The sequence below is a fragment of the Lepisosteus oculatus genome, chromosome 5 (genome assembly GCF_040954835.1).
Source record: "Lepisosteus oculatus isolate fLepOcu1 chromosome 5, fLepOcu1.hap2, whole genome shotgun sequence".
NCBI classification, from domain to species: domain Eukaryota; kingdom Metazoa; phylum Chordata; class Actinopteri; order Semionotiformes; family Lepisosteidae; genus Lepisosteus; species Lepisosteus oculatus.
Window position 1 is genome coordinate 31,251,128 of NC_090700.1, and position 24,815 is coordinate 31,275,942.

At 40.8% G+C, this 24,815-nt stretch overlaps 1 protein-coding gene across 2 annotated transcripts in view; it reads right to left on the minus strand.

Moving 5' to 3' along the window:
* The window catches only part of tafa3 (TAFA chemokine like family member 3), a 120,006-nt gene that overhangs the window by 50,173 nt on the left and 45,018 nt on the right, over positions 1 to 24,815 (minus strand). For both annotated transcript variants that reach the window (XM_015342123.2, XM_015342122.2), the window contains exon 2: positions 3,843 to 3,955. In XM_015342123.2, coding sequence (XP_015197609.1) covers positions 3,843 to 3,954 — 112 coding nt within the window. In that variant the 5' untranslated portion in view covers position 3,955. The remainder of the gene's footprint in view (positions 1 to 3,842; positions 3,956 to 24,815) is intronic.

The following is a 24,815-nucleotide window of genomic DNA, read 5'->3' on the forward strand; positions in this document are numbered from 1 at the left end:
ATTTTTGCAGGATTGTTTTTATAAATTGTGCCACTGAGTTATTCCGGAGGGACTTGTCATGTGGAATCAGTGTCTAAAACAGTAACACAAGCAGCACAGAGAGCGCGGAAGTAAGGTTAGGAGAAGGCGAGAGTGGCAACTGAGGCGCCAGGCTTTGGAGCTGGCTGCGGCCCATAGCAGAGACCTCAATCTGTTCCAGTAATTTCCTAGAAATTCTGGTCAAATCATCCCAAAGATCCTGGTCAGACCAACAGGTCAGGCAGAGCTACCTCAGCATCTCTCTTTTTTTTCTCTCTCTTTTTTTGGAATAGAGCTTTTGGGGTTTGGGGTTTTTTTTTTCTAAAATGGGCTGTTCTTTTTCCATGCTCACCTAATTGCTTTACTTACTGCAGGAAGGTGAATATCTCAGCTCTGATCAACAGCTGTTTTCCATTCTGTGAATCCCACAGCTCTCGCAGTGGAATTGCCAGTGGTTGGAGGAATGATGCAGCTCTCACTGATGTAACTGTATCCTCTCAGGAGTTGCTATGGATACTTAACACCAGATGCTATGGTCAGTTGTGTTTTCCCAGTTTGAGGAATCCCTGTCATGATAGCCTAATGACTTATTCCACGCTCAAGCCAGTGAGATCTAGAATGTGGAGCTCCATTACTGGCTAAGTCACTCACGAGTGCATTATCAGAGTTTGTAAACAGCAAAAACATGACAAAGCGCTGATGAAATGTGAAAGCAAAGTCCTCCATCTAATCAAGAAGGGAAATATCACAGAAGAATCATAACTTGATCTGTGTACTCTGCTGCTACCATTTCTCAGCCTCCCCTGTGACTGATCACCACAGCAAAGGGGAAAAGGTCATTTGCTCTCCATGCCCCTTGACAATCAGTCCATTTCATCCATACTCATAAAAGTGTCCATTAGTAACACATTATGTGGCATGACGCTCAATGTGGGCTAGTCAATGAGGCCATCAGACTGATTTCTCTTGAGAAAAGAGGAAGAAGTATAAAAATGGGAAAATGGGAATGTTTCCAGGTGCTTGTAGCTTATTGACCAAATAACCTCATTAGCGTGTATCTTCAAAGATCCAAATGCGTCAGGATCTAAATAAAAATTGGGCTCCACATCTAACAATTTTAATGTGAATAAAAATGTTCTCAGTACTTAACCTATGGTTGGTCCAATTTGTATTGTCTGTGATTTGAACAAGTAACTTCACCTAGTATGGGGTTTTAAACCATTTGAATCAGGCATGCTGTTGCTGTGAGCTAACAGCATTGATAAACATAATCAGACCGTGTCACTCCGAACTGTAGTTAAATTAGTCTAACAACCTGATTCCAAAAAATGTCCCTTGACTACCACAGAATCACTTGGTAACAACCTTGACTCCATTTGCTTTTTAAAGGAAATTAGGTGGTCTGCACACTATATACTGCTTCATGCTGGTTATGAGCTAATGTACAACAAACAATTTGACTTGCGACTGTGACTTTAGCAGCTCATTTCCATGCATATCCTCTGGTGTTACTGTCTGCATTGCGTTTCAAGTAGTGGTTAGAGCAGGTATTTTTTGATTGCTTTAATCAAACCTTCTTAAAAACACATTTTGGTTTTCAGGATAATGGCATTAAATTATTTGAACCTGTGTCTATTAACCTCGTGTGACCTAAGTGGAACGGCATGAAGTGATTATTTGATTATTCCTAGTCAGCTTTCTGAGTGAGAAGACAGAATGGTGCTGATTGAGGTAATTGAGATATTAAAACTAACTGACTGTGGCTTAAATTTGCAGAAATTAACCCCATGGGGAAAGACTCTGAGGAAACCACACTTAACAGTCAAACATGGAAAGATTATTTCCACACTAATCTGAGCGTGGAGATTTTGTTTTCTGGCCCAAATCATCCACGGATCTCATTTCAAATACTGAAATAATTGGCATGTCAGGTAGAGCTTTTAGTGTCGCTACCTCAAAGATCTAGGATCCCGGGTTTGAATAGACCATTGGGTATCTGCCTGTGTGGAGTTTGCATGTTCTCCCTGTTCACATATGGGTGTTCTTCAGGCATTCCCCATTCCTCCCACCTTTCTTTATGGGCCTGCACTGGCCTGGTGACATCTCATGAGGGAAGGGCAATCACGTTCAAACCAACCTTGCACCCTGGACTTCCAATTAAAATAACTACCCTTCTAATAAAAGGAATCGACATTCAATATGAATGAGGCTCAAGTATTTAAATGACGGAAGACACTGATCATAATCATCCTCACAGTAAAGAGTATGAATTCTCTTTGGTTCATACTATGACAATCTATACAGCAACAGGCATGTTGTTAAACTCAACAACTAATACAAAAACTTTCTCTTCACAGAACTTTAACAGATGTTGGGATGACACCAACCAAATTCTGCTTCACCTCTGATACTCTAACTCCTAATCCTCCATGACATCACTTCCTCTGAAGCGATAAATAGCATTTCCTGCATCTCCTCTCCACCCCGTCTTCATTTTTACAGCTACTCCCTGGTTACCTCCTCGCTCTTCATGAGGGTCCTATCTTCCCTGGGCGGGTGGAATGAAAGCTTATAATCCCTAACTACTAAAGAAATATTCCTGAACACATTTTCATTTTGAGTCTTATTCATAACAATTACATCACAGCGAAGCACAAGTCATTTTCACTGTTAAGATTTAGCAGTACTGTCAAGCAGCTTTAATTGGTGTAACACCAAAAAGATGACAAAAGATGGCGGCCAAGAAATGCTATAAATAATTAGAATACATCATCTATCATGTTGTATTAGAAATTAAAACCAAATTGCTCATGGCCTCCTTCTACACAGCACCTTCACACAGGTCCCCATTAGCAAAAACAGGCTCTCCTTCCCCATGATGGTCAAAGACCTGAATTACAGAGTGCGAGTCATCACTGTGTAAGCCCTTTTTAGACAGTTGCATCAGTTCCCTGCCAGGAAATGAATACTCACAATATTTTTTGGACCCTCCGTCTCAACCAAAGGTCTTTTCATGGAGATCACACAGTTCTAGTAAAGATTCACCTCCAAACACTCAGGAAATTCACCATGCAAACCCCTGGACACACCTATTGATTCCAAAGTTGAGCCATGTAAGCCAGCAGACAGCAACATGGTCTACTGGAGTTCTGACCAGAGAGCCATTGTTTCAGATGCCAGGCAGGATCTGCTGCTGCTGTATGGACACTGAGCGAGGCACTTCACACAAATTGCTCCAGTAAATCTACTATATACAGTAGACGGGTCTCTGGGCCTTTCTTTGTAAATGAGAACTTGTTCTCAATTGACAAACCTGATAAAATAAAGGAAAAAAAAAGAGATATGACTCTGGCTTGCAATTGCTTTAAAAAAACAACTGGCTTTTAAAACAGACCTTTCATAAAAAAAAAAAGAAACTAACCATGATCAGAATTCTCACCATTTTTCCAAAGCAATATTATAGTCACTTTGCGATCACAGCTCTTCCATTTGGGCCCTGGAATTGATCTTGTTACTCATTTCTCAGATCTCTCTTTGTTTTTATGTCCTTTTTGAAGAGAGGAGGCCTCTGTGTTTTAAAGGCCAGATATCACCAGGACAGCGTGTAACCTTGAAGCGCAAATGTGGGAGCTGTACAAAACCTGCTAAATGTTTAAAAATTGGGATTTCAGATATTCCTTTTAAAGTTGGCTGTCATTCACACTGAAGCACTTCATGCCGGACACTGAAAATTCATCTTTTAAACTTTACTTCTCTTTGGAAAAAGAAAATGAGGTGGCAACGTTTCCACTGCTGTCTTCAAAGATGTAAGAAGGAAGGCCTACCTGTATGGCTTCTGTGTGATGAGGCCAGAGTCAGCCGCCCCCACAGTGTTATCAGGCAGAAGGTCAGGAGCAGCAGCCATTTGAAGAGGCTCCGGAAGTCTTGCTCCCGCATTCTGGAAGGTAAAAGCAAGAGGTGGAAAGGTGAGGATGCGAAGGGACTGCAGAAGGTGTCTATCTCGTTTGCTCACATAGAGTGAAGCATTTGGAAATCACAGCAGGCGTGTGGATTGATCCTCTGGCTCTCTATGGGCTGTTGAGGCGACATTTTTAGAAGCCGTATCTCCACAGAGTTCCTTGTTTTTTTTGTGTTAGAGGTTGAGTGAGTGAATGCACAAGTCACTTTGTATAACCACTTCTCCGAGACTCCGTGAAACAAACCAAGATGTAAAAAAACCACTTCCTGACCTAGTTCCAGTTTTGCCCCTCTACCCAAAACCCTGCTGGAAGTGTCAGTTTTGTTCAGCTCACTGAGGATTTGGTCTCTGTCAAATGCATGTCAGGCTTTGATACTAAATCCAGCTGAGGGACAAGACTCTGTACACTTTTTCGCAGACTGCCGAGTAGGCAAGGTCCTTGTCAGACTTGCAAGACACATGAAGAGGGTGATAGGATCGGAGCTTGGCATGCACAAAGCCTTTCTGGCACCACTGCATAATTCATATCTCGCAAAATATTATTGGCCACAGCTATTACGGCTTCATTGTTGTTGGTGGGTTTTTTTTGGGGGGGTGGTATTAAGACTTGTTTTTCAGGTGTACAAAAATTACTTAATGGAAGACTAATCCTTTTGCAATTAAACGTCTATCATGTCAAAAGATGCACTCGTCACTCATGGGGGCGCTGGTTCTGTTTGGGGGCTGATCTTCAAATGCTCTGTGGAAGAAGGAGCCATGTGATTAATGGAAAAATCTAGCGCTTGTTTTGTCTCCAAGCTGGAAATGATGAAGTAATCAATATAATTTCCTAAGGATGAATAGAGTATAGAGCCAACAGAGATTTGGGGGTACAGAAAAAGACACCCAGTCTTGTTGCTAAAGGTACTATGACATACCAAGAAACAGGATGATACATGACCCACCCATTTCCCACCCACCCTATAAAACACAGGGTCACATCCTGACAACCAATAAGAACAAGACAGGACTCACCCCGGACAGGACAACAGTCCTTACTTGGATCAGGTACGTGGATCAATTAGTCACTAACTACCAAAAGGACAAGATGGACCAACTGGAATGGTTTGTTAACTGTTCTCAAGTTCTTATCACTTAAGAACATGGTCAGAGTGAATTTAGACATGATCAAAGACATTGGGTTCCAAAAGATAATAGTAAGAGGAAATGTTCAAGGTGTGCACTGCAGTTCTTACTAACTGACAGAGAAAACAGCATGTACTGTAATACCATTTTCAATTGAAACCAGTCTTGGATGTAATTCAGTTTTACATTGAATGGGCCTGCTATCTCAGGATTTTAAACAGTTTTATCCTGAAATATGCCCACCACCAGGGAAGAATGCTGGCTTCTGCTTACAAATCCAGCCTCAAATTAAGGCCTCAAATTCCAGCAAGATATTTTGTCTGCATTATGAAGGAGGTTGTGAAAATTTTCCAACATGCCGTGCTGCTTTTTTGCAAGATGAGAATATGTCATGTGAAGAGTTTCATCTATTCATTGATATCTTGCATACAGTAAATCAAACTGTTACAGGATACCACACTCAGTGTTTATTCCAGTTGTTGCTGCCTAACAAAGGCTCTAGCACATCTGCACCTGATGAAGTGACTTGCATTTCGCAAACATACCCATTCTAAAAAAAGACCCGCAGACCACTGAAGACACCTGAAGACAAAACAAAGCCACCCAAGATCTAAACAATCAATGCAGTGACTGCATACAATATTTCTGATTTATTTTCCTGTACTGGCTGTGCAGTCATGACATTTGCACACTGGGCTGAACAAAATGAGAAGGGAAAAAGGGCTTTGCATGGTTTATTCATTCAGCAACAGGTGTCTAATGTTCTAGGCACAGCAGGCCTGCATCAAAAGGGAAGACAACTCCATGTGTTAAAGGGTTTTACATATATAGCACATGGTGCTTTAAAAAGTACCATCAAATTTCTTTCCCTTCAAGTATAGGAAGCCAAAGGTAAAGGTGGTATAAAAAAAAGAGTCTACGCACCTTTTATTACCAGAGTATTGCCAGGATAATGGACTTTATAGATTTTTGTCTTTTTTCTTATGCAAACGTTTTGGGACAGAGACAACTAAGGACTTTGAAGTTGGGAGGAGGGAAAAAAACAGGCACAGAGACTTGCATTTCAAAATTCTGACAATTGCAGAAGTGCTCTTGTTAAAAACAGGCTTCTAAATTAAGGAGCGAGGCATGGAAGGCATTTCCTGAATGTCTGACCAGTTTCTCTTTTGTCTAAAACACCAATAAGGTTCCAAAACATTCTGTGAGGAAAACCTGGAGTTTATTATCTCCCATTTTGTTAGAAAATTACAGGAAATTGACAAACTAGGTGTGTAAAACTATCAAAACTGCTACAAGTCTCTGAGAAGACAGGGGACTGCAATAATTATTGTCTGTATGGAAACAAGCTCTTGTCAACTCATCTTTGAGGATCTGTAAAGATTATGTGCATGAGCATTATGTAGGTTTTTGTATTTGGAAGAGTAAATATAAAGCATCCCCACAACATTCTCTGTACCTGAGCCAAAAGAGAGAGCATGCAGATTGTAAATACTGTATAAAGCAGATCACGGTACCACTGCAGATAAAAGAAAGAACTGTGGCTGAAGCACTGTACTCTTCCTGGACTGCCAGATTGATGCATCTTCCCTATTAATAGAATTCAATCAGATGGTTGCCAATTTTGACACTGGGGCTGTAAGCAGTGTTCTTTGCTCCTCAGCCAAAGCAATTAGCTTCTCTTCCTAAAATAACTCTGTCACCCTGGGTATCCAAACAGGCACAGTTCACAAAGCCAGCTCCCGAGAAAATGGACACGGCATCTGATGAGCTATCACACTGCAGGCTGGTAGTGAGGCCAGCGTATTGCCCGTAGATCAACCTTGTTGGTGTTTCTTTGGAAATCCTTTACTTGCTTTAATTTATTGATTACTGGGTGGTGTGGGTCACAGATAGGGGTATTCTGGTCACAGACTAGCCTGGGACTTTGGCTTGAGTGGAAGATGTACTATACAGTAGTTATCGAAAATGGGACCAAAGAAATCCTGCGACCCCGCTAACTCAACAACCTCAGTGAAGGCATGGTAAAAGTTGCTACAACACATTCCACCTGAATTGGTAGTCCTGCACGAACCCAAATGAAAACAAATTAGAACCTCGGCCCTTAATAATGCGTAAAAGCACAGTGGAGTAAAGCACAGTCATGGCATAAGGAAATGGTAAAGCACAGATAATACCTTTACATTAATTCATTACTGAATTCAAAGAGAATTCCAATCTCATTCAGTCATGATGCAAAGGGGTCAGATAAGTGTACACACCCACCAGGGGCAGATTATAACAAAACAAAGTAAATGCGCATAGTAATGGGGAAAACTGTGATTGTACTACGGTAGATGCCTGTAAGGGAAGACATTATGAAATACTGAATAGAACTGTGTAATCTGGAAAGTGTGATAGGGAGTGGGGAAAAAAACAAAACCATAAATAAAATACAGTATTTCGTGCTACAATAGACCACACACACAGCTTGTAAATCACCTGAACTTCTTTTTTTAAACTGAGAAGACAATAGGCCATCACTGCCTCAGATCGCAGAGATCCGGATATGCTGCAGCAATGCCCCCACACCAGCATAAAGCTCACAAAACGCAGACAGCTCTTCTGACTGTGGCTCTGAATCCCACAACACAAACCACACAACATGGCTTGCCCAGGAAACTTACAGATAAGACTTCAGCCATACATGTAAGTACTGTGGAACAATACATTCTTCTGGCAAACATTAACAAAGTAAGTAACAGGAAAGGGACTGTGACAAGCACAGAGACTGATTTGACTGCATACAATATATACAATAATAACAAAATATTTAAATATATACTGTATTTCTTTCTTCACAATCCTCAAGAATTCACTGTCCTCTCAAACTCAAGTCCCCACTCGTATCTGCACAGCTTATGTAAGAGCTCCGTGCTTTCTTAAAATCACCTACTGTACAAGCAGCCACAAACACAGAAGCCTTGCTATCCTGAGCAGGAAGATACCCGAGTACTGTTACTCCCTCCTTAAGTGAATTCTTCAACTGAAGCCCATTGAAACTTACACACTTTTTTTTGTGAAAAGGATCTGACTTTTTTAACATACTGATTGTACCCACTAGGCCTTCAGGCAATTTGTGTCCTCACTTAAAAGGTGCCCCCACTGTTTCAGGCCATCCACAAGGAAACATCTGGACGTCATCCTTTATGTATGGCATTCCTGCATGTTTTTCTCTTTTTCAAGCTTATAATATCCATTTATTGTACTTTCCCTTACTGTATGCCTCAATTTCACTCTAGTCCATTTTCAACATGGCGCTCACACCGGAAGCTCCACAGCCGAAACATTGCGTTTCCTTTCTTTTCTGTTCAGCATGGAATAAACCCAGTTCCTGTTGCTTTACAAAGGACTAGAAGTATTAATTTGGCTGTTGCTTCCAAAGCATCTTGCATTTGTAACCTTGTACTCAAGAGGGCAAATTTACTAGATCAAGTGCCTTGCTCAGTGGTACAATGGCAGTGCCTACTGTTATGGGATATGAATTCATAATATTCCAGTTGTGAACCCAGATGTCCATGATAAAAAAATCTATGTATTTTTAAGTATTATTCAGGGCCTAAACCATTTGACATACAGTACTTCCGTAAGACTCCAGAACCTTATTTAAACACCTCCTGTAGTTACTGCAGCATGTTCTCACTTAACGTGCTGCACTGGAACAAACCATTTTAGGTTAGCACCTCCTTCAGGGAAGAAATCACTTAGAAAGTGTGACATTTTACACTCATTTCACAGCTGAGCAGCTTTATGGTGCTGTAGTGGAGAGCCACAGTCATCTTCCAGCACTGTTCACTTCAAAAGTTGAGAAAGCACTGCAGTGTTGGCACAAGTTCTTGACTTGGGTAATAACCCCCTCCCCACCGGACCATCAACAGTGTGTACTGCCTTAGGCATCCTCACACACACACTACCCTAAGTGGGGAAGACTGCTGACTGCTGTCACACTGTTTTCAAACTTCGAGTTGCACCAGTAGAGCTCAGCGACAAACAAAAGCAGATGTTTAAAGCCCACTATTAAAAAATGAGCAAAATGTCAGCCACTCAGGACTTTTTCCCACTAGCTGTGTTATGACTGCTTGGGCCTGGATCAAGTCAAGTTTTCCACATTTCTGCCCATTACTTATCACTCAAAAGCTATGTGGCTTCCCACCGAGCAGAACCAAGAGGTTACATAAAAGAGGCCATTGAATGACATTTTTCAATTTACAGTACCTGGTCTTCTTATTGGTTCAAGGCTACAATACAACTACGTATAGGCTGACCTGCAGAGGAGAACAGTGATTAAATGTGTCAACTTGAAGGAAAATGTCATGCCTGAGAAGTGAAACATTGTAAACACAAGCTCTGCATTCAAGCAAGACTGGAAGAAAGGCATATTTTTATCTTTGAAAACCTTTATGACTTACACTTTCAAACATGGACACTGCCTACAAGCAAAACAATTCAATTCGGCTTCCTGTAGAACCCCTAAAAAATTCTCATGTTATGGAAAGTTTATGCTAGACACAAAGAACAAAGAGTTTGGGGAGCTCCTTCCTTGGACAAATATCATGGAGTAAGCGTAATGTGATCACTAATAGTGTCATCCAGGAAACCATTTTACACTAAGTTTCACTTTGTTCTGGTCCATTCATTTTTTAACTCCTATATCCAATTCAGGTTCGCTGGGAAGCTGGAGTCTATCCTGGCAAGCAATGGGCACAAGGCAGGGTACACCCTGGACGGGACGCCAGTCCATCACAGGACAGACAGATGCAGACACAAACACACAGACACTAACTCCAGGGCCAATTTTGCCAGAAGCCAATTATCCTACCGGTATGTCTTTGGGCTGCAGAAGTGAACTGGAGCACCAAAAGGAAACCCACGCAAACACAGGGAGAATATACAAACTCAAGGAGATCCTTGTGGAATGGTCTCTCTCAGTCCCCTCTCCAATGTATCACTTCTTATATACTGTATACGTTAAAGTAATGCTTTATTTGGTGTTTATATTATTTTAATTATAGGGTTTTATAATGTTTTAGTTTCATTTTTGAAACAAAATGTTTTTTTAGAAATATCATAAGAGGTAATTGTGTATACAGTACGTGTTCACACAACAACGCAGAAAATGGTCATGTCCAACTAATGGAAAACTCAGGTAAAGTAAAAAGGTAAAGGAGCGGGCATGTTCATTGGATGTGCCTCGCAGTAAAGGATATCTGCTAGAATCCGTACCCTAACTGGCAGGTTAAGGGTGTAATCTACAGTGATATCAGATCGTGTGCTGGGCTGCCTGGTGACAGTGAGCGCTCTTCCATGTTCACAATTTGCTTCATTTTTCTGACTTCTGAGTCTCAAAATGCTGGGCTCCTTCCCAGATATTTTTCCTCCGTCTGGATCGGTCCGGGTCTAGTCTCCCATCAGTTGATATTGATGTTGCATGTTATGTTGTGATAAGATCGAGCCGAACATGATGATTCTACATCAGTAACCCCAGAAACAAATACTTGAGAACAATCTTCAACATGCTATTGATCCTTCATCCAGCATTTATTTAAAAGTCATTTTGGTTTTTGCTATACCCATTGAAAATCCTTTGGATGCAGAATTATCTTGAACACTGTGCACAGACATGGTTATAACATGTGCATGCAAAGATCCTGAATTCCTACGTCTCTTCACTTTAAGAGAAATTGAATGCATTAAATGTCTTTCATTTCAGATATTATCCCAGCCTGCTGAAATGTATTCAAACAGAAATTTCAAATTAGACATGCTCTAAGCTGCATGCTGTATATGATACTGCCTTGCCTGAGCAAGAATTTGAGATCTTAACAGTTCAGTTTTAAGTGGGGCAAAGTTATTTCATGATCTGTTCCAATGCTGGTTTTAAAAAAATCTAAAGAAAAAAGACTTGGGGTTTTTTTAGAAAACAAAAAGATAAAAAAAAATCATAAAATTAGAAAATCACAGTCAGAAAAGCTGCCAGGGCCAGAAAGTATTTGTCCATCTTTACACGTCTAGGCTCTAGTGCATAATTAATCCCATGACATCACCGTCAGCTCCCAGGCAGATCGCAATGCATCAGCAACTATAACATAACATATTGCCACTTTCCTCAAGCCTCCCACCCTCTGGTGGGAAAAGGGGTCTCTCTTAATGAAAGCAACAAAAAAAAGTTATTTACTGATCACGCTTTCAAGGGATGTTTATAGGTAAGCATTTTGTTTTTTTTAACAAGTTATTTCTGGTATTACCTTGTGTTTTTTTCCCCCTATTAGAGAGATATACGCTAACTTCAAGCACTTTGTCTTAATTTGAGTTAAAATCTGAAAAGCAAGTCCATAAGGCAATCCATTTTTGGCAGCCTTGTCTGTTTCCATCTTCTAATTAGTCCCTTTGGAATCCAGCTTTGTTCTTTGCAGATGGTTGAACTCCCCATGCCGGGGACATATTTGTTTCTTTCCGAAGTGGAACAATACTTTTTTTTTTTAATTCTCTCATGTCAGAGGTGCGGCTATTGATCTGCAGGTCTAACGGTAAATCACAGCCGCCATCACATTGGAAGCCAAAGTCATCCTGCCTCTCGACTGGGGATTTTCTTGCAACTGGCGAAATAATTCTGAAGGCACTTCCACGCAAGAGAAACACCCTCTGGCCATTAGTGTCATGTGCAAAGCCTGCATGCAGATCTGTGCAATTTTCTGATAACGTGACATCTGCTACAACAGCGAAGTTGCGGGTGGGGATCAGGGCCCGCCGGGGGCTTTTAATGATCTCGGCAAACGGTTTGGTCGACCTTAACAGCAATATGGCATTGTCTGAGCATGTGGCAGGATAGTGTATTAATGAGCTCCTGTGGAATTTGGGGGCCTGCCTGCCATTGCACAGACGTTTCAAGGATGTCATTTTTGGGGGTCAATAGGCATCCGGCAGACAAGGGTGCAGATGCACAGAGAAAGGTAAGACTCTGAGCAGTTGGGAGCATGATCTCAGGCCAAGACCAATAGAGAGGACACAAGCACCACACGGGGTCCTTATTTCCAACGACAGCTCTAGTAAACTCACAGCAAGGCGACATTCCAGAAACCGGAGAGAAATGAACACATGGTTTCGAACTACTGACGGCCTTCGGTGGAGCTTACATTTCTATTGGTCACCTTTAAAAATAATGCTAGTCCGGGATCAAAAGAATACACATAGCTACAGTAATAAAGAAGAAAAGATTCATCTGCCTTTATGTGTGAATCCGCATTATAAAACCCCGCGAGGGAGCGCAGCTGGCATGGTGAGAAGTTTTTGCTGCTGGCTTAGAGACCGAGGTGCTCCTTTTTTATTGTCGACAATTAATCGCAACCTTGGGAGAATTCTGCCTGATTAAGCCAATTGGGCTGCCAGCAGTGCAGGGAAAGAGCAAGGCGATTCCTCGCCTTCGCCGCCTCCTTTTCCAAGGATCACTGCGCGGAACATCTGAGCTTCTAAAGCCCGGAGCTCCAAATTAAGCAGCCCAATCACGCTCCGCAGGGACGGAAATGACTCGCCTAGCTCTCGGAGCATGGCATTTGGCATCTAATCGATGAAAGGTGGCACAGATGTGCACCGAGGGAGCCCAGACGAAGATTTCTGCTTCCAAATAAGGAGGTGCCCTCTCCCTCTCTAGTGAGCCTTGTGTTGGTTTCTCAAACAAGGCCGTATGGGTAGCGGAAAGCAGAGGAATTCACAGATGTTGCTCTTTAGCATGAAATAACCCCCCCGATGCCTGACCTCAAGGTGCCACGCTGTGTGGCGCAGTGGCGCATGGGTGTTTGTGTGCAGTGGGGAGGATGGAGGATGTGGCTCCTGAAAACACAGATGGTAACATTTTGTCAATCTGTAAAGAGCACGTGGGAAATAACCTTTGATTCCACAGTGCCATTTTCAGAAATCATCTCCTCTCTGTGATAAATTGTAAAATCGCCCAATTCACAACGGAAAGCTAAGCCAGTTCTGTTTAATCCTTTGAGTATGTGGCAAAACCGAATGTAACCATGGACACTGCAGGAAACGAGCATGAAATAAATAGTTACTGTGTGCGTATGATGACTGTCTAAGAAAGAGTCATAATTCAATTAAGTGAGAAAGGCTTTTAATTCTTTTTACTTATGCTGTACAGTGTATATATCCATGCCACGGAGATAACAGCAAAAACAACCTTTCTTTTATGTTTTTTATCGAAATATTTCTCTTTTTACAGCTTTTGCATTGCTGGCTTTAGAACAAGTGCGAATATCACACAGAGGATAAGTGCAGAAAAAGCTGGTGAGAAGAAAGGAAGAAGGCGTAAGAGGGGGGCAGAACACATTTTTACAAGGTGTGGATGATGGCAGACAAACAGACAAGATTATGCTGGATCCAGCTGCCCAGCCATCTCAATTTTTCAGTATTGTCGCAAAGGGTTCTACAGTTTAATAAAACATAACACTCATCTGAACCAACAGAACTGAGACTGTAGAATAGCTGCTTGTCCATTTTTGGACAAAGCAAGTTACATGTGCCAGGATGTACAACCAGATCATGGACAAACAGATTGCTGGGTGCCACACTGAGCAGTGAAAGGCACAAGCTAAATGAGCAGCTGCAGAGTTTGTGACAAGAAGTAGAGACCCAGCAAAAATGTCTGAGTCAACCACAGATTCAGAACATGTGAAAGAAGGGATTTTAGGGATGAAGGCAAATTTAAGCATAGTCAGGAATACGTGTATATTTAATTTTTAATAGCCTAACCTCTGATGTTCTACAGCAGCTGAGAGAACATTTCAGCTTTCTCTGGCATCCTTCTGTACAGATTACAGAAGCAGACAGCATGGCAAAGGGGTTCGGACTGTAGACTTCGGACCAGAGTGAAATCAGCTCAGATCCCAGGCAGGATCTGCTGCTGTAGGAACATTGAGCAAGGCACTTCTCTTCGATCACTCCAGTAAATGCCCTGCGGTATAAACAGGTCTCCAGGTCCTTCATAGAAAATGAGAATTTGTTCTCAATCTACGTACCTGATAAAAGAATACAGAACAGATATGTTTCTTGCCATTGCAGTCTCTGGCTTGCAAGTGCTTTAAAATATAATTGCCTTTGAAAATAACAGAATTTTCATTAAAAAAGAAACTGTCATCTGTTTTCAGTGTTCTTCAAAAGCAATATACAGTGTTTGAGTATTCCATTTTGGTTGTGCGAGTACTGAACAAACTACCCATGCTGTTGGAAACTTTTCTTTAAAAAAAAAAGGCCAGATTAGAACCCTGGATCAAATAACCACTAACTACCAAACAGACTAGATGAGCCAAATAGCTCCCTCTCTTTGTAACCTTTCTTGAGTTTTTTTTATTTCTAGAATGATGGCCATCTTTTTTTCAAGACATGCACAGTAAAATCCAACACCCTGTCTTGTACTTCAGTGAGTACAGCCCATAACCTTCTCTTTCTTAACTTGTTTAGCCTGTTTGTCATCAAACTCAAGTGAAAGATAATTATACAGAAACTGTAGTCATTCTAAGCCCATTTTCAAAAATATTTTAACAAGGTGCTTCAATGCAAAATAACTAGCAGCCATACTGCATCTTGACACAAAAAGGTATAATATCAATATTATACAATATCAAGGTTTTAATTTCAGTGCAAATTTCCCCATTGGAAATACAGTAGACAGAAGGCAGGACAATGGAAGAATAGGCTTCCAAACCCAATATCAAATCAGACTTCTCAACCCCAATATCAGGTTCCTGAATGCCTTAATGTCCTAATTTTGCCTTGGTTCATACCTGGCCTCACAAATATGGCTAACAGGTGAGTGTTGCATACACATTGCCACGCTGTAAGAAAACAAACATCCGTTGCACAGGAATAACTTTAATGCAGTAGAGCTAAACAGTGCATTGAAGAGCTTGATGAAAAATCTGATATAGAGGACAGCTATTTATAACTATGTATATGTACACAGCAATTTATATTTATATGGGCGCTGGAGGGATTTAAAAAAATCTCAGTCTGGGAGATGGACATTTTGAATATACTGGGAGATATACAGTAGTCCGTTTCGTAATAAACATCAAACTCTGGAGGAGATGCTCAAAATAAGGTGAGGTCAGCTGCTTCTCAAAGACTTTCACTGACCCAGAGAGGACAGTGATTCCTTCATTGTGTAAATGTATTTCTGCTCACAATACTGAATCAATCCCATACCCCACCTCTCCATTCACCCTGTACAATTTTCTGATTTTTATCCTCCACTTCTCATTATTTCTTCAGTTCTCATTCTAAGAATTTCTTATTTGTAATTTATTTGGCAGTTCAACGGGAAGGATCTCCAGACAGAATGTTTTGTGAGAACAGCCGCCTCATTGTCTGTGCAGCAAAGCAAAACACAAAACCAGTCAAATAACCTCCACAGTAAAAAAAAGACAACAGCTCCTAAGTTAATAAGAGCCTAAGATTGACAAGTGTTGATTACAGGTCAGGGTATTAAATAAATGCCAGAAATGGCAGGCTCTGCTCACTAACACATTAACCCTTTAATCCTGGAATTCATGAGGGTTAGGTACCTTAAAGTCTCTGTGAATGACAAATTTGCGAATCCGGGATTTCATACCTTATTGGGAAAATACATTATGGTTCTACATCTTGTAAAAGAAGCTTTCCAGCAGTAGGATTTCTGTTATAAGTTGATTAAATCAGAAGCAGTGTTAGTTTTTGTTGGTAGTATGAATTTTTAATAAAAAGGAATGAAATGAATGGAAACGTAAAAAACACAGTTTTAACCTAATTCAAGTTATTATAATATACATTTTTGCATGTGCAAATAAATAAATTAGATCAGCTATGAGATTATAGACAATATCAGAATGATTTTTTTCCTTCTTAGTAGAGCACATTTTCTTTCCCTTTAAATCTTATTTTTATTACTATTATAAATGCAACACTGCAATACTGTAATAAAGATTTTTTGGAGCACAATAAAAAGTAAATTAAGTGCTTCTAAATTTTGTCTAATTCTCTTTCTTCAAAGGTCTTTTGTTATTCTTTTCCACCAGACATGCTAGAACTGAGACTGGGATAACTGAGGGGACAATGGAGGTTTTTATGTTAACATTTCTTTTATTACACGGCACAGCACTCAACACTTACATACTGTACAGGCATTGCTCTGATAACGGGTATGCACACAATGCACATCTAAAGCTTTCTGGAAGGAAACTGAATAACTAAAGCATAACCCAAGATGCTTTGCTACATAAACATGTTCAGTCTTTTTTTAGCTGTGCCTTTACTACAGAGATCAGTGCAGGTCCGGTGAAAAAGATCTGCATGATGAAGATACTCAGGTGGGTCACCACATTTACGTTCCTACTGTGAATAAGCACATTTAGTCTGCAAACGTAGAAAAAGTGGTCACAAAACATTTTGCATAAACAGGCAAAATCACAGATGTAGAACTCACAAACATCAAAGTTTTCCTGCATCTACAATAATTCCAATGCTTCTGCAATGTGGATTTGATTATACACAAATCAAAATCAATAGTTATCTTTCACTCGCAATACAATTCACTACAGTTACAGTATACTCAATCCACCAAACGTAGTATTTTTTACTTTTATACATGCTCTAGAATCTAATAGTGATCTTGCCAAAACTCCTTCACCACCACACACTATCCTTTCTCTCATGTCATATTCACAGTTACTGTGAGAAGTTGGGTAAAGTCATGATTATCTTTTTTTGACCATTTTTATATGCAGTATGGCACCAAAGCACAAGGCTCCTGAAAGGGGTTGTGTAGACAAGAAAATCATAACATTCACAGAAAAGGTAAAAATTCTGGATAAGGTGTTCAACTTTCACCATTCAAAGGTAAGCATTTAATAATTATAGACCATACAGTATGTCAATACTATACATTTTTATGCTTTTACTGTATTTTTAATACATTTATTTTCGTTATATTTTCATTTCATACACAGTTGGGTATACGTAGGGACATAGATTTGTGTGAAATACTATGCTATCTAGGTATTAAGGGGTTACGCTATTACATACAGTGTTAAGTTTCTCCAGTTTGCCTAACATGCCACTGTGCTTGACAAAGGTCTATAATAGTTTCTGTGAGGAAGGTGGCATTAAATAAGCTGTTGTACTGAAAGATTATCTAGATCAAGATATCCACAAATTCCTGAACATATCCTTCGGGATGACTTATACATTGCAATATGGGCAGTGATGTAAGACTATTCCACAGAAAAGACCCCAGAGGACTTCTTTCTTGGATATTTACAAGAAGCTGCAGGCACCTTGAGCTCAAGATCTACAGCAGGATTCCCTCTTGCTGAGATAACAGCTGCATCCATGATTGACAACATTCCTCACCCACTCTGGAGCCACTCAAACCCACATCACAGGGCTGCTAACGTAGGAACAGCATCTTGTTTTCCCCCTCCCTACCTGCAATTTATTTTTAACCAACTTTTTCACTTTGACAGGAATCGATGAGACAGGAGGTGTGGACTGAAGAAAGCCCATACGCATGTAAAAGACTACACTTCTCACTGGAAAATGTAGGTGGCACGATGAAACCTTGAAGCTCAGAGGTTTTAATTTGGAAAATCTGTGGCTTTTCAAAGTGGGTACACTTTAAAAGTCTACATAAAACCTAAAACCTGTGAATTTTCAGTGAATTGTCAGGAAGGCTTCCCGAAAGAGACCACTAATCCTTGACCATGCATTTGCTGTGTTCTCTATCCTACCATTCTTCTGTACTTTGCGCCTTCCAAAATGCAGTCCTAGGTGCAGTTTTGTTTTTCAGAATCATTTATTTTTCCACCACACTGGTTTCAAATGTGTGTAATAACATAAAACAAAACCTAATCAAGGAGGTAATGCCAGGACATCACCATGCTGACCACATCAAACCTGGACATCGCTTACACAAAGGTCTTCAGACTGGAGGGGTTAGACAGTGACACCAGACGTTAATGATTCTCACGTACATAAACAGGAGACTCCATCAAGAGTGACACCCTTGAAGAAAAGTACCTGAAGGATACACCGCTTGTACTTAAACACTCCAGCCATCATTCGTTCACATTACCGCCTATCAGCTTACACAGTGCAAGTGCAATTCCTGAGTTCCTGATGCCATCACCTTGTTAAGAATCCTAATAATTCAATAATTAATTAAACTTCACTTTGTGTGCAAGACCGCATTAATTAGTTATTGAGACATTAGAATCCTCGGTAAATCGATTGGGTCAATCTTAATGGAATGAGTGTTAAATAACCTGATCACAAGAACGTAATTTAAGGGGGGGAAAAGCAAGGCTGACTGAATTGGCAGTGGATTCATTAATGTTTTAGATGTATCAATAAAACATTTTCTTTTCCAAACACACTATGAGCATTAGGCCTTCATACCAGATCTGTAGGCTTTAACAGTGTTAAAGGTCCATGTGGAAAATAATTTAATTCCCCAAAATCCGAACGTGCTTTAGGTTGCAAGGACACTTTTGTGCCACACAAGATGGAAATTATGGAAAGACTACCAGTGAGGTACAGGTGATCATTTGAATTCTTGCGGAAGCACGCTCTAGTCATAAAGCATTAGAACTTGGAAAAGAACGCAAAGTTTGAAGCTAGTAAAATAAAATCAAAAAGTTGTTTCATTTAAAGGTCAGCAGATATTGAAGAATAACACAATCTTGTGTGGGCTAAATTATTCAAAGTTTAAACACACGGGGCTCTCATTCCACTTTTGCTTTTTTAAAAAAAGAAAACAATCATGCATTATTGACACTCTGCTGTCCGTGCTGGTCTGGAGAGTCATCACACGGGTTAGACAGTAGCAACAGGGTGGCTCTAATTTGGGTGCATTCAGGCTCTGTGTTGTATAGTAGCCAGTCTTGCATGAAGAGCATCTGGGCATTGGGGAAATAAAAACAGCAGAGCGCATTTGAGGAAGACGGGGAAAGAAATATCACAACAGCAGCCTGGTTCTGGGAAGGAACTGGAGGGCAAATATGATCTTATTGGCTGTGGTAGGCAGAGGAAAAATAGAAATCAATCAAAAGAGCTTCAACCTCTGACTTCCTTTATATATAAAATTAAGTGTTTTACTTAATTTTACAGCGAGGTTCATTATAGTGCCTTTAAGCACCTTGCTTCTACTGTTAGTGCAGCTCAGTCATGAGCAAGCATAATTTTGCTGTTGATTTTCGCTGACTGAGAACACTAGACTAGTGCAGAGCTTAGGTTGCAAGTTACATACCAACGTGCAACGGTAAGGGAGCTCACATGCTTCCACAAACTGCATTCCACTTCCAGGCAATAGGGAATGAATTTCAATGCTACCCACTACCCAATGGCTGGTAGTCAGCCCTACCCCCTTGAATGTACAATTAGTGCCCCTTGGATAAGTGGTATCATTACTGTACCATGTACTGTATTACCAAAGCATGTGCAAACTCATTGCTCATCACACACCCTCCTCCCTTTCCCCCACAATTTCTCTGCACCCCCATAAAGGGAAAACCCCATAATTTGAATATCTGCCTCAAGTAACTACAATCACTGCTTTCCCTAGTGGAAGCTCTGGGGAAATAACTGCATTTTTAATTGGGTTCCTCAGACTGCTGAGTGCTCAACTAAATTTACTCATAGACATACTGCATTTTCTTTCCCTATGGAGAGGAAGACGGGAGACTGTTCGGTCATGGAGATTGCTATACGAGAAAGACATTCCAGATCAGATGGATGCCTTTTCTTGGCTTCAGAACACATTTAATCAACCCCCTTTCCCCTGTTATGTTTTTTGTCATTCATGCATCCATCACTTGGTGTTCTAGTTTCAAGTGCAGAAGCATAAACCCTACTCCACACTGCTGAAAGATGGGTTAAAGCAAGTCAGATAACACTTTGGGATTTGGAGCTAACAAGGGGGAGGTGTTGAGATGCTTTACAAAAATGCCTGTGTCTCTGGGATTTAAAAATATTGCCACCAGAAGCTCACAGATGAAACACGATTAGACATTTAAAGTTGCTAAGCTTTTGTATTCAGTTTCATAAAGAAATGTGATGATAATAATATCAGCCTTTATGTGTGATTTTTCACAGCTGATCTGTAGTGTATTGGCACTGAAAGCTGACAGGCTGGCAAAATTCAGGATAAAGTAAGGACTGTCTTTACTATGTAACCACAGCTGAGGCAGAGGGAGCACAAAAGAATCTTTCTTTTCTGCCCACAGCCTCTTTACGGGTTTTGACAGGCCTGCTTCAATCCCTTTTTGCATCACTTCAAATCAAGAGCATTTTGTTTGGCGCTATTCCTCAGTGAATTTCCTGCAGCGAATGTTGCATGTCGTGTTGTGCTCGCCGGGGCCCAGTTTCACTCCAGTTAATTTTAAAAGAATAAATGCAGGCTCATCTTTGATCCAGTGAAGAAAACAAATATGCATAAGATGGCAAGCAGGATTTTGTTTCCCAAAAATATTGATTGCTTTGTTCTCCTGGTACATTAAGTCCGGGGTAAAGGAGTCACATTTTTGAAGGAGCCCTACAGAGTGCAAACAGTCTTCAAGAATTAAAAGCTTATTTGGCAGTTGGAGAGATTTTGTTAGGACATAGGAAAAGTCACAAGCTAGTGGCCATTTGGCACTAAAAATAGCTCATCCTTTTACATCAGTGATGTGAGACTCTCTCTTGTACTGTCTTGTGAAAACAATAACAGAGAATAAGCTGTCCAGCCATATAAAGTACCATGTGTCATCTAACCCTCACTTAAGACAGATCTCATTCTGATTTAATATTTTAAATTCTGGTTGCAAACCATCAGTGAAAAGCAGAGAACAATGCATCATGCACGTTGCTTTAGGATGTATAGGGGGTTTATGATGACAACGGACTCTGCGTCAAAGGCAAGTAAGTACTGTACTATGAGTCTGGCACTAGAAACTGTCAAAAACTAGTCTGGGGTAAAACCTCAAGTTACATTTTTTTATGTTACTATTTATGAGTGAGTGTTGGCATTTTGGGATTAATAATAGAACAATGTATTTGTGAATGAAATCTTCATTACTCTATGGTAGGCAGGTTACTTAACACAAGGCCAGTTGACTTTCATAGCACCTTGTCTGTGCTGACTGCCTAGACAAGTCCTCTGACCTCAGAGGTCAGAAGGAAAACCAGCCATCTTACTTCAATAATCCCAGGCACGGCTTGGTTACTTTCGCATGTCAGCTCCGAGAATGAAATTGATGAAACCCCAACTAATTGTGATACATTGCTTCCAGTTTTGTCAGGGATGAGACATTAGGAGAGGTCTGCACATACAGTATAGGATTACATACTGTACATGATCACGGTAATCTCTCCATCAGCATTCTCAAAGTAGGGTTTCTTAACTCCAATAGCAGAAAGACATCAGAAACTAAAATTATCCTGAAACTTGGTTCACACCTTCCCCCTTCTCTTATCGACAGACTTGTTTTCTTCTAATTCCCTCTATTCATTTGTAGGTTTCGTTTTACACCTCTCCTCACCTCTCTCGACCTCACACCACTTGATGGGCCACTCTGCCTCTGCCTCTCCTCTGCTCCCGCCTCCTCCTCTCTCCTGGCTTTTGTTTTCCCAGGCTATATTATCTTTGCTGACTGCCCCATCTTTCTCACACCTGAAGAAGGCTCCACAGCCTGTTGTGTTGTGTTTTCTTTCTTCTCTTTTCAGCATGTAATAAACCTATTGTTCCGGTATAGGATTATCCAATTTTTTAATCTGCCGGATCTCGTCATATTTGCATATTCACAGTGAGGCACTAATCCACTCACTCTAAAAAAGGATGAATTAAAACTACTGGGCTGCAGCCATTTCAGTCCAACAACATGAGCAACAGGCGATGAAAAAGCACTCTTTCCAAGAACCAATTTATGAAAACAAATGGCAGCAAGAATTGCTGCACTTTTGAAGAACCTAGTGCCATTTATTTGGCACAGAAACTAAAGTCACATAGCACACAGATTTATCTGCAACGCTCAAAGGTCAGTTTTTAGAGTTTTGTTTCAGGATTTAGTCACAAACAGTTCACAAACAGGACGTCATTCACCACCCTAGCTTGTTAGGTTGTGGGCGGATTTCATCCAAGTTGTTTAATCAAAAGAAATTGGGATTTCAGTTTGCAATGTACAGGCTGAGTAACCTGCTCCAGACCTCCACAACTCTGTAGGTAAAAAGTGCCTCCTGTTCGCAAGAGCTTCTTAAAAGTTTTAAATGTTTTCCCCTCAGTGGCAGGCATGAAAAAGACTATTGTACAAATGAGCTGCAGGCAGATGTGTGGAAGTACATTATTGGCTGTTGTAACACATGTACTGGCTTGGTACATAGTTATACCTATTTAAATAAGAGCATACGGTTTTTGCAAAGAGCTTTCAACAGAACTTGACTCATAATGCTTTTAGAAAACCATCTGTGCACAATTCCTGTACTCCTAGGCAATTGTGCTGCACAGCACAACTACAAAGGCATGAATGTTAAAAAATTGAAAAGAGTAAAAACACTGGATTCCATTTACACAAAGAAAACAGACTGCTGAAATTGAAAACTGGATATGAATGCATTGTAAAGTTGCTAAAACAAATTACTAAAGTTATGGAGTGTTTTGTCTTTACACTTGTTTCACCATCTGTTCTTTGCCTGCATCTCTACCCCAGACATTTTACATTAGCTCAACTTTTTTACATCTTTCTCTAGAAGGCCAGGAAGACCTAATTTACAGCTGACCTGTCACTAGAGGCTGATAAAGGCCTCTATAATAGTAAATGGACACACTTTGTGGTGATTAATTAGTGAGCTAATTGGTGATGGGTGAGAACTGCACAATCCCACATGGGTTTAATTAAGGGCTATGTCTGCTGTAGTAAGGGCATGTGCACAATGTGTTCTCTTGGGTTGCCTCCCACAGTCCAAAGTCATACTGGTACTGTAGGTTAATTTTGCTTCTGGGAAAACTGGTCCTGGTGTGAGTGTGTGTGTATTTGTGTCTGTATGTGCCCTGCAATGGACTGGCATCCCCATCCAGGTGTACCCTGCCTTGCACCCGTTGCTTGCCTGGATAGGCTCTGACTTCCCCATGACTCTGTATTGCTTAAAGTGGTTAGAAGATGGATGGATATGCAAAGTGCTAGTGGTGGCTGGGTAGGCAGTAGGAAATTGTGTGTACTGTATATCTGTGAGGTTTTTCTACAGTCAAGACTGTTATTCATACATCTAATTCTGTAATTCTTAGTTCTTAATCTGTTCCGATCTTTGGACTCACCTTACCTAGGCTCAGGTCTGTCACACTTCTATTTAACCTGATACATTAAGTCACAATATATGATTTCTATTTTCAATGATAGAACTGGAGACCAATTTATACAGCAGGGAACTTACTGGAGTGCAGAAAACTTGTACTGTATGTAGCAGCTAGCATAATGACAGGTACAACAGCAGTATCCTGGGACAGCTTCACACAATTTGTATTCTCTTTCCTTACCACTTTTCCAGGCTTGCCTAAACCAGCGAGTCCAGTCCCAAATATGCGACAGAGTCTGGGAAAATCAGTGAGGAACAGCTGTGGTGGAGTGCTGTGCTGCGTGAAAGCTTTGAATACACGGTGGTACCAACACCGACGATTTAAGGAAAAGTGTTTTAAAAATGGAGAATAGAAAGGACATCTTTACACAAAGGGCGTGTGGGGGTCTGGAACAAGCTGCAAATCACGGACATCGACACCCCTTTTATTTGAGCACTGGCTAGATGAGATTTTTAGTACCTCAGACTGTGGTCTTCTACCCAGTTCTTGCAACACACTTTCCCCTCTTTGTATATTCTTACTGGCCGGCCCCCAGTGCTGGATTCCAATACCACCCGTCTGATGGGAATGATGGATGATGGCGGCATGTTTAACGGTGTATAATATCAGAACCTACAGTAGAGCACTAGACCCAAGGTGGCAGGAAACCTCAGCTACTTCACACACAGAGCTCTGATGCCCGACCAAACAGGATGCGATCCCTTGAGATGCCAAAGCGTCTTTTTGAATTTAATTAATGAATTTTAATTAATGTACCCACAGAGATTTCTTATTCTCCGACTGGGAATTATTTTCCCCACTGCTCCTTGGCCACTTGGTCCACTGTTTGCTGTACGATACTGTCAACTGCTGTGTGATACTGAAGCAGACCGATACAAGGGGTGCTACAGCAAATGAGGTGATTGATGGATAAGCTCTCCTTGGATCAATTAGCTACTGAAAACCAAACATGCTAGATGGGCCTCCTCTCGTTTGCAAACTTTCTTACGACTCCTCTAGCGGTGCTAAAAAATTTTAAAGCACAGGAATCAAACAAATAAGAAGTCTGTTTAAATCAGAGCTGGGCTCTAATTATGCCAGGAATCCTGCAAGATTGTAAAAGTAAGTACATTCAGTCTTCTCAGAGGAGCATAAGTGGCTCCATGGACATGTGCCTGTGAAGCAGGGCTTTAGCAGCAATTAGCAATATTGCAAAGTGCTCGATCCTGTGTTGCAGGAAGAGGTGATAAGGGGATTCTCAAGAACTCGGCTAATTAACCATTTGCCGGTTGCCGTATGAAAAAAAAGAGGACTAAAATTTCTCCAGCGCTGATTAATAGCGAA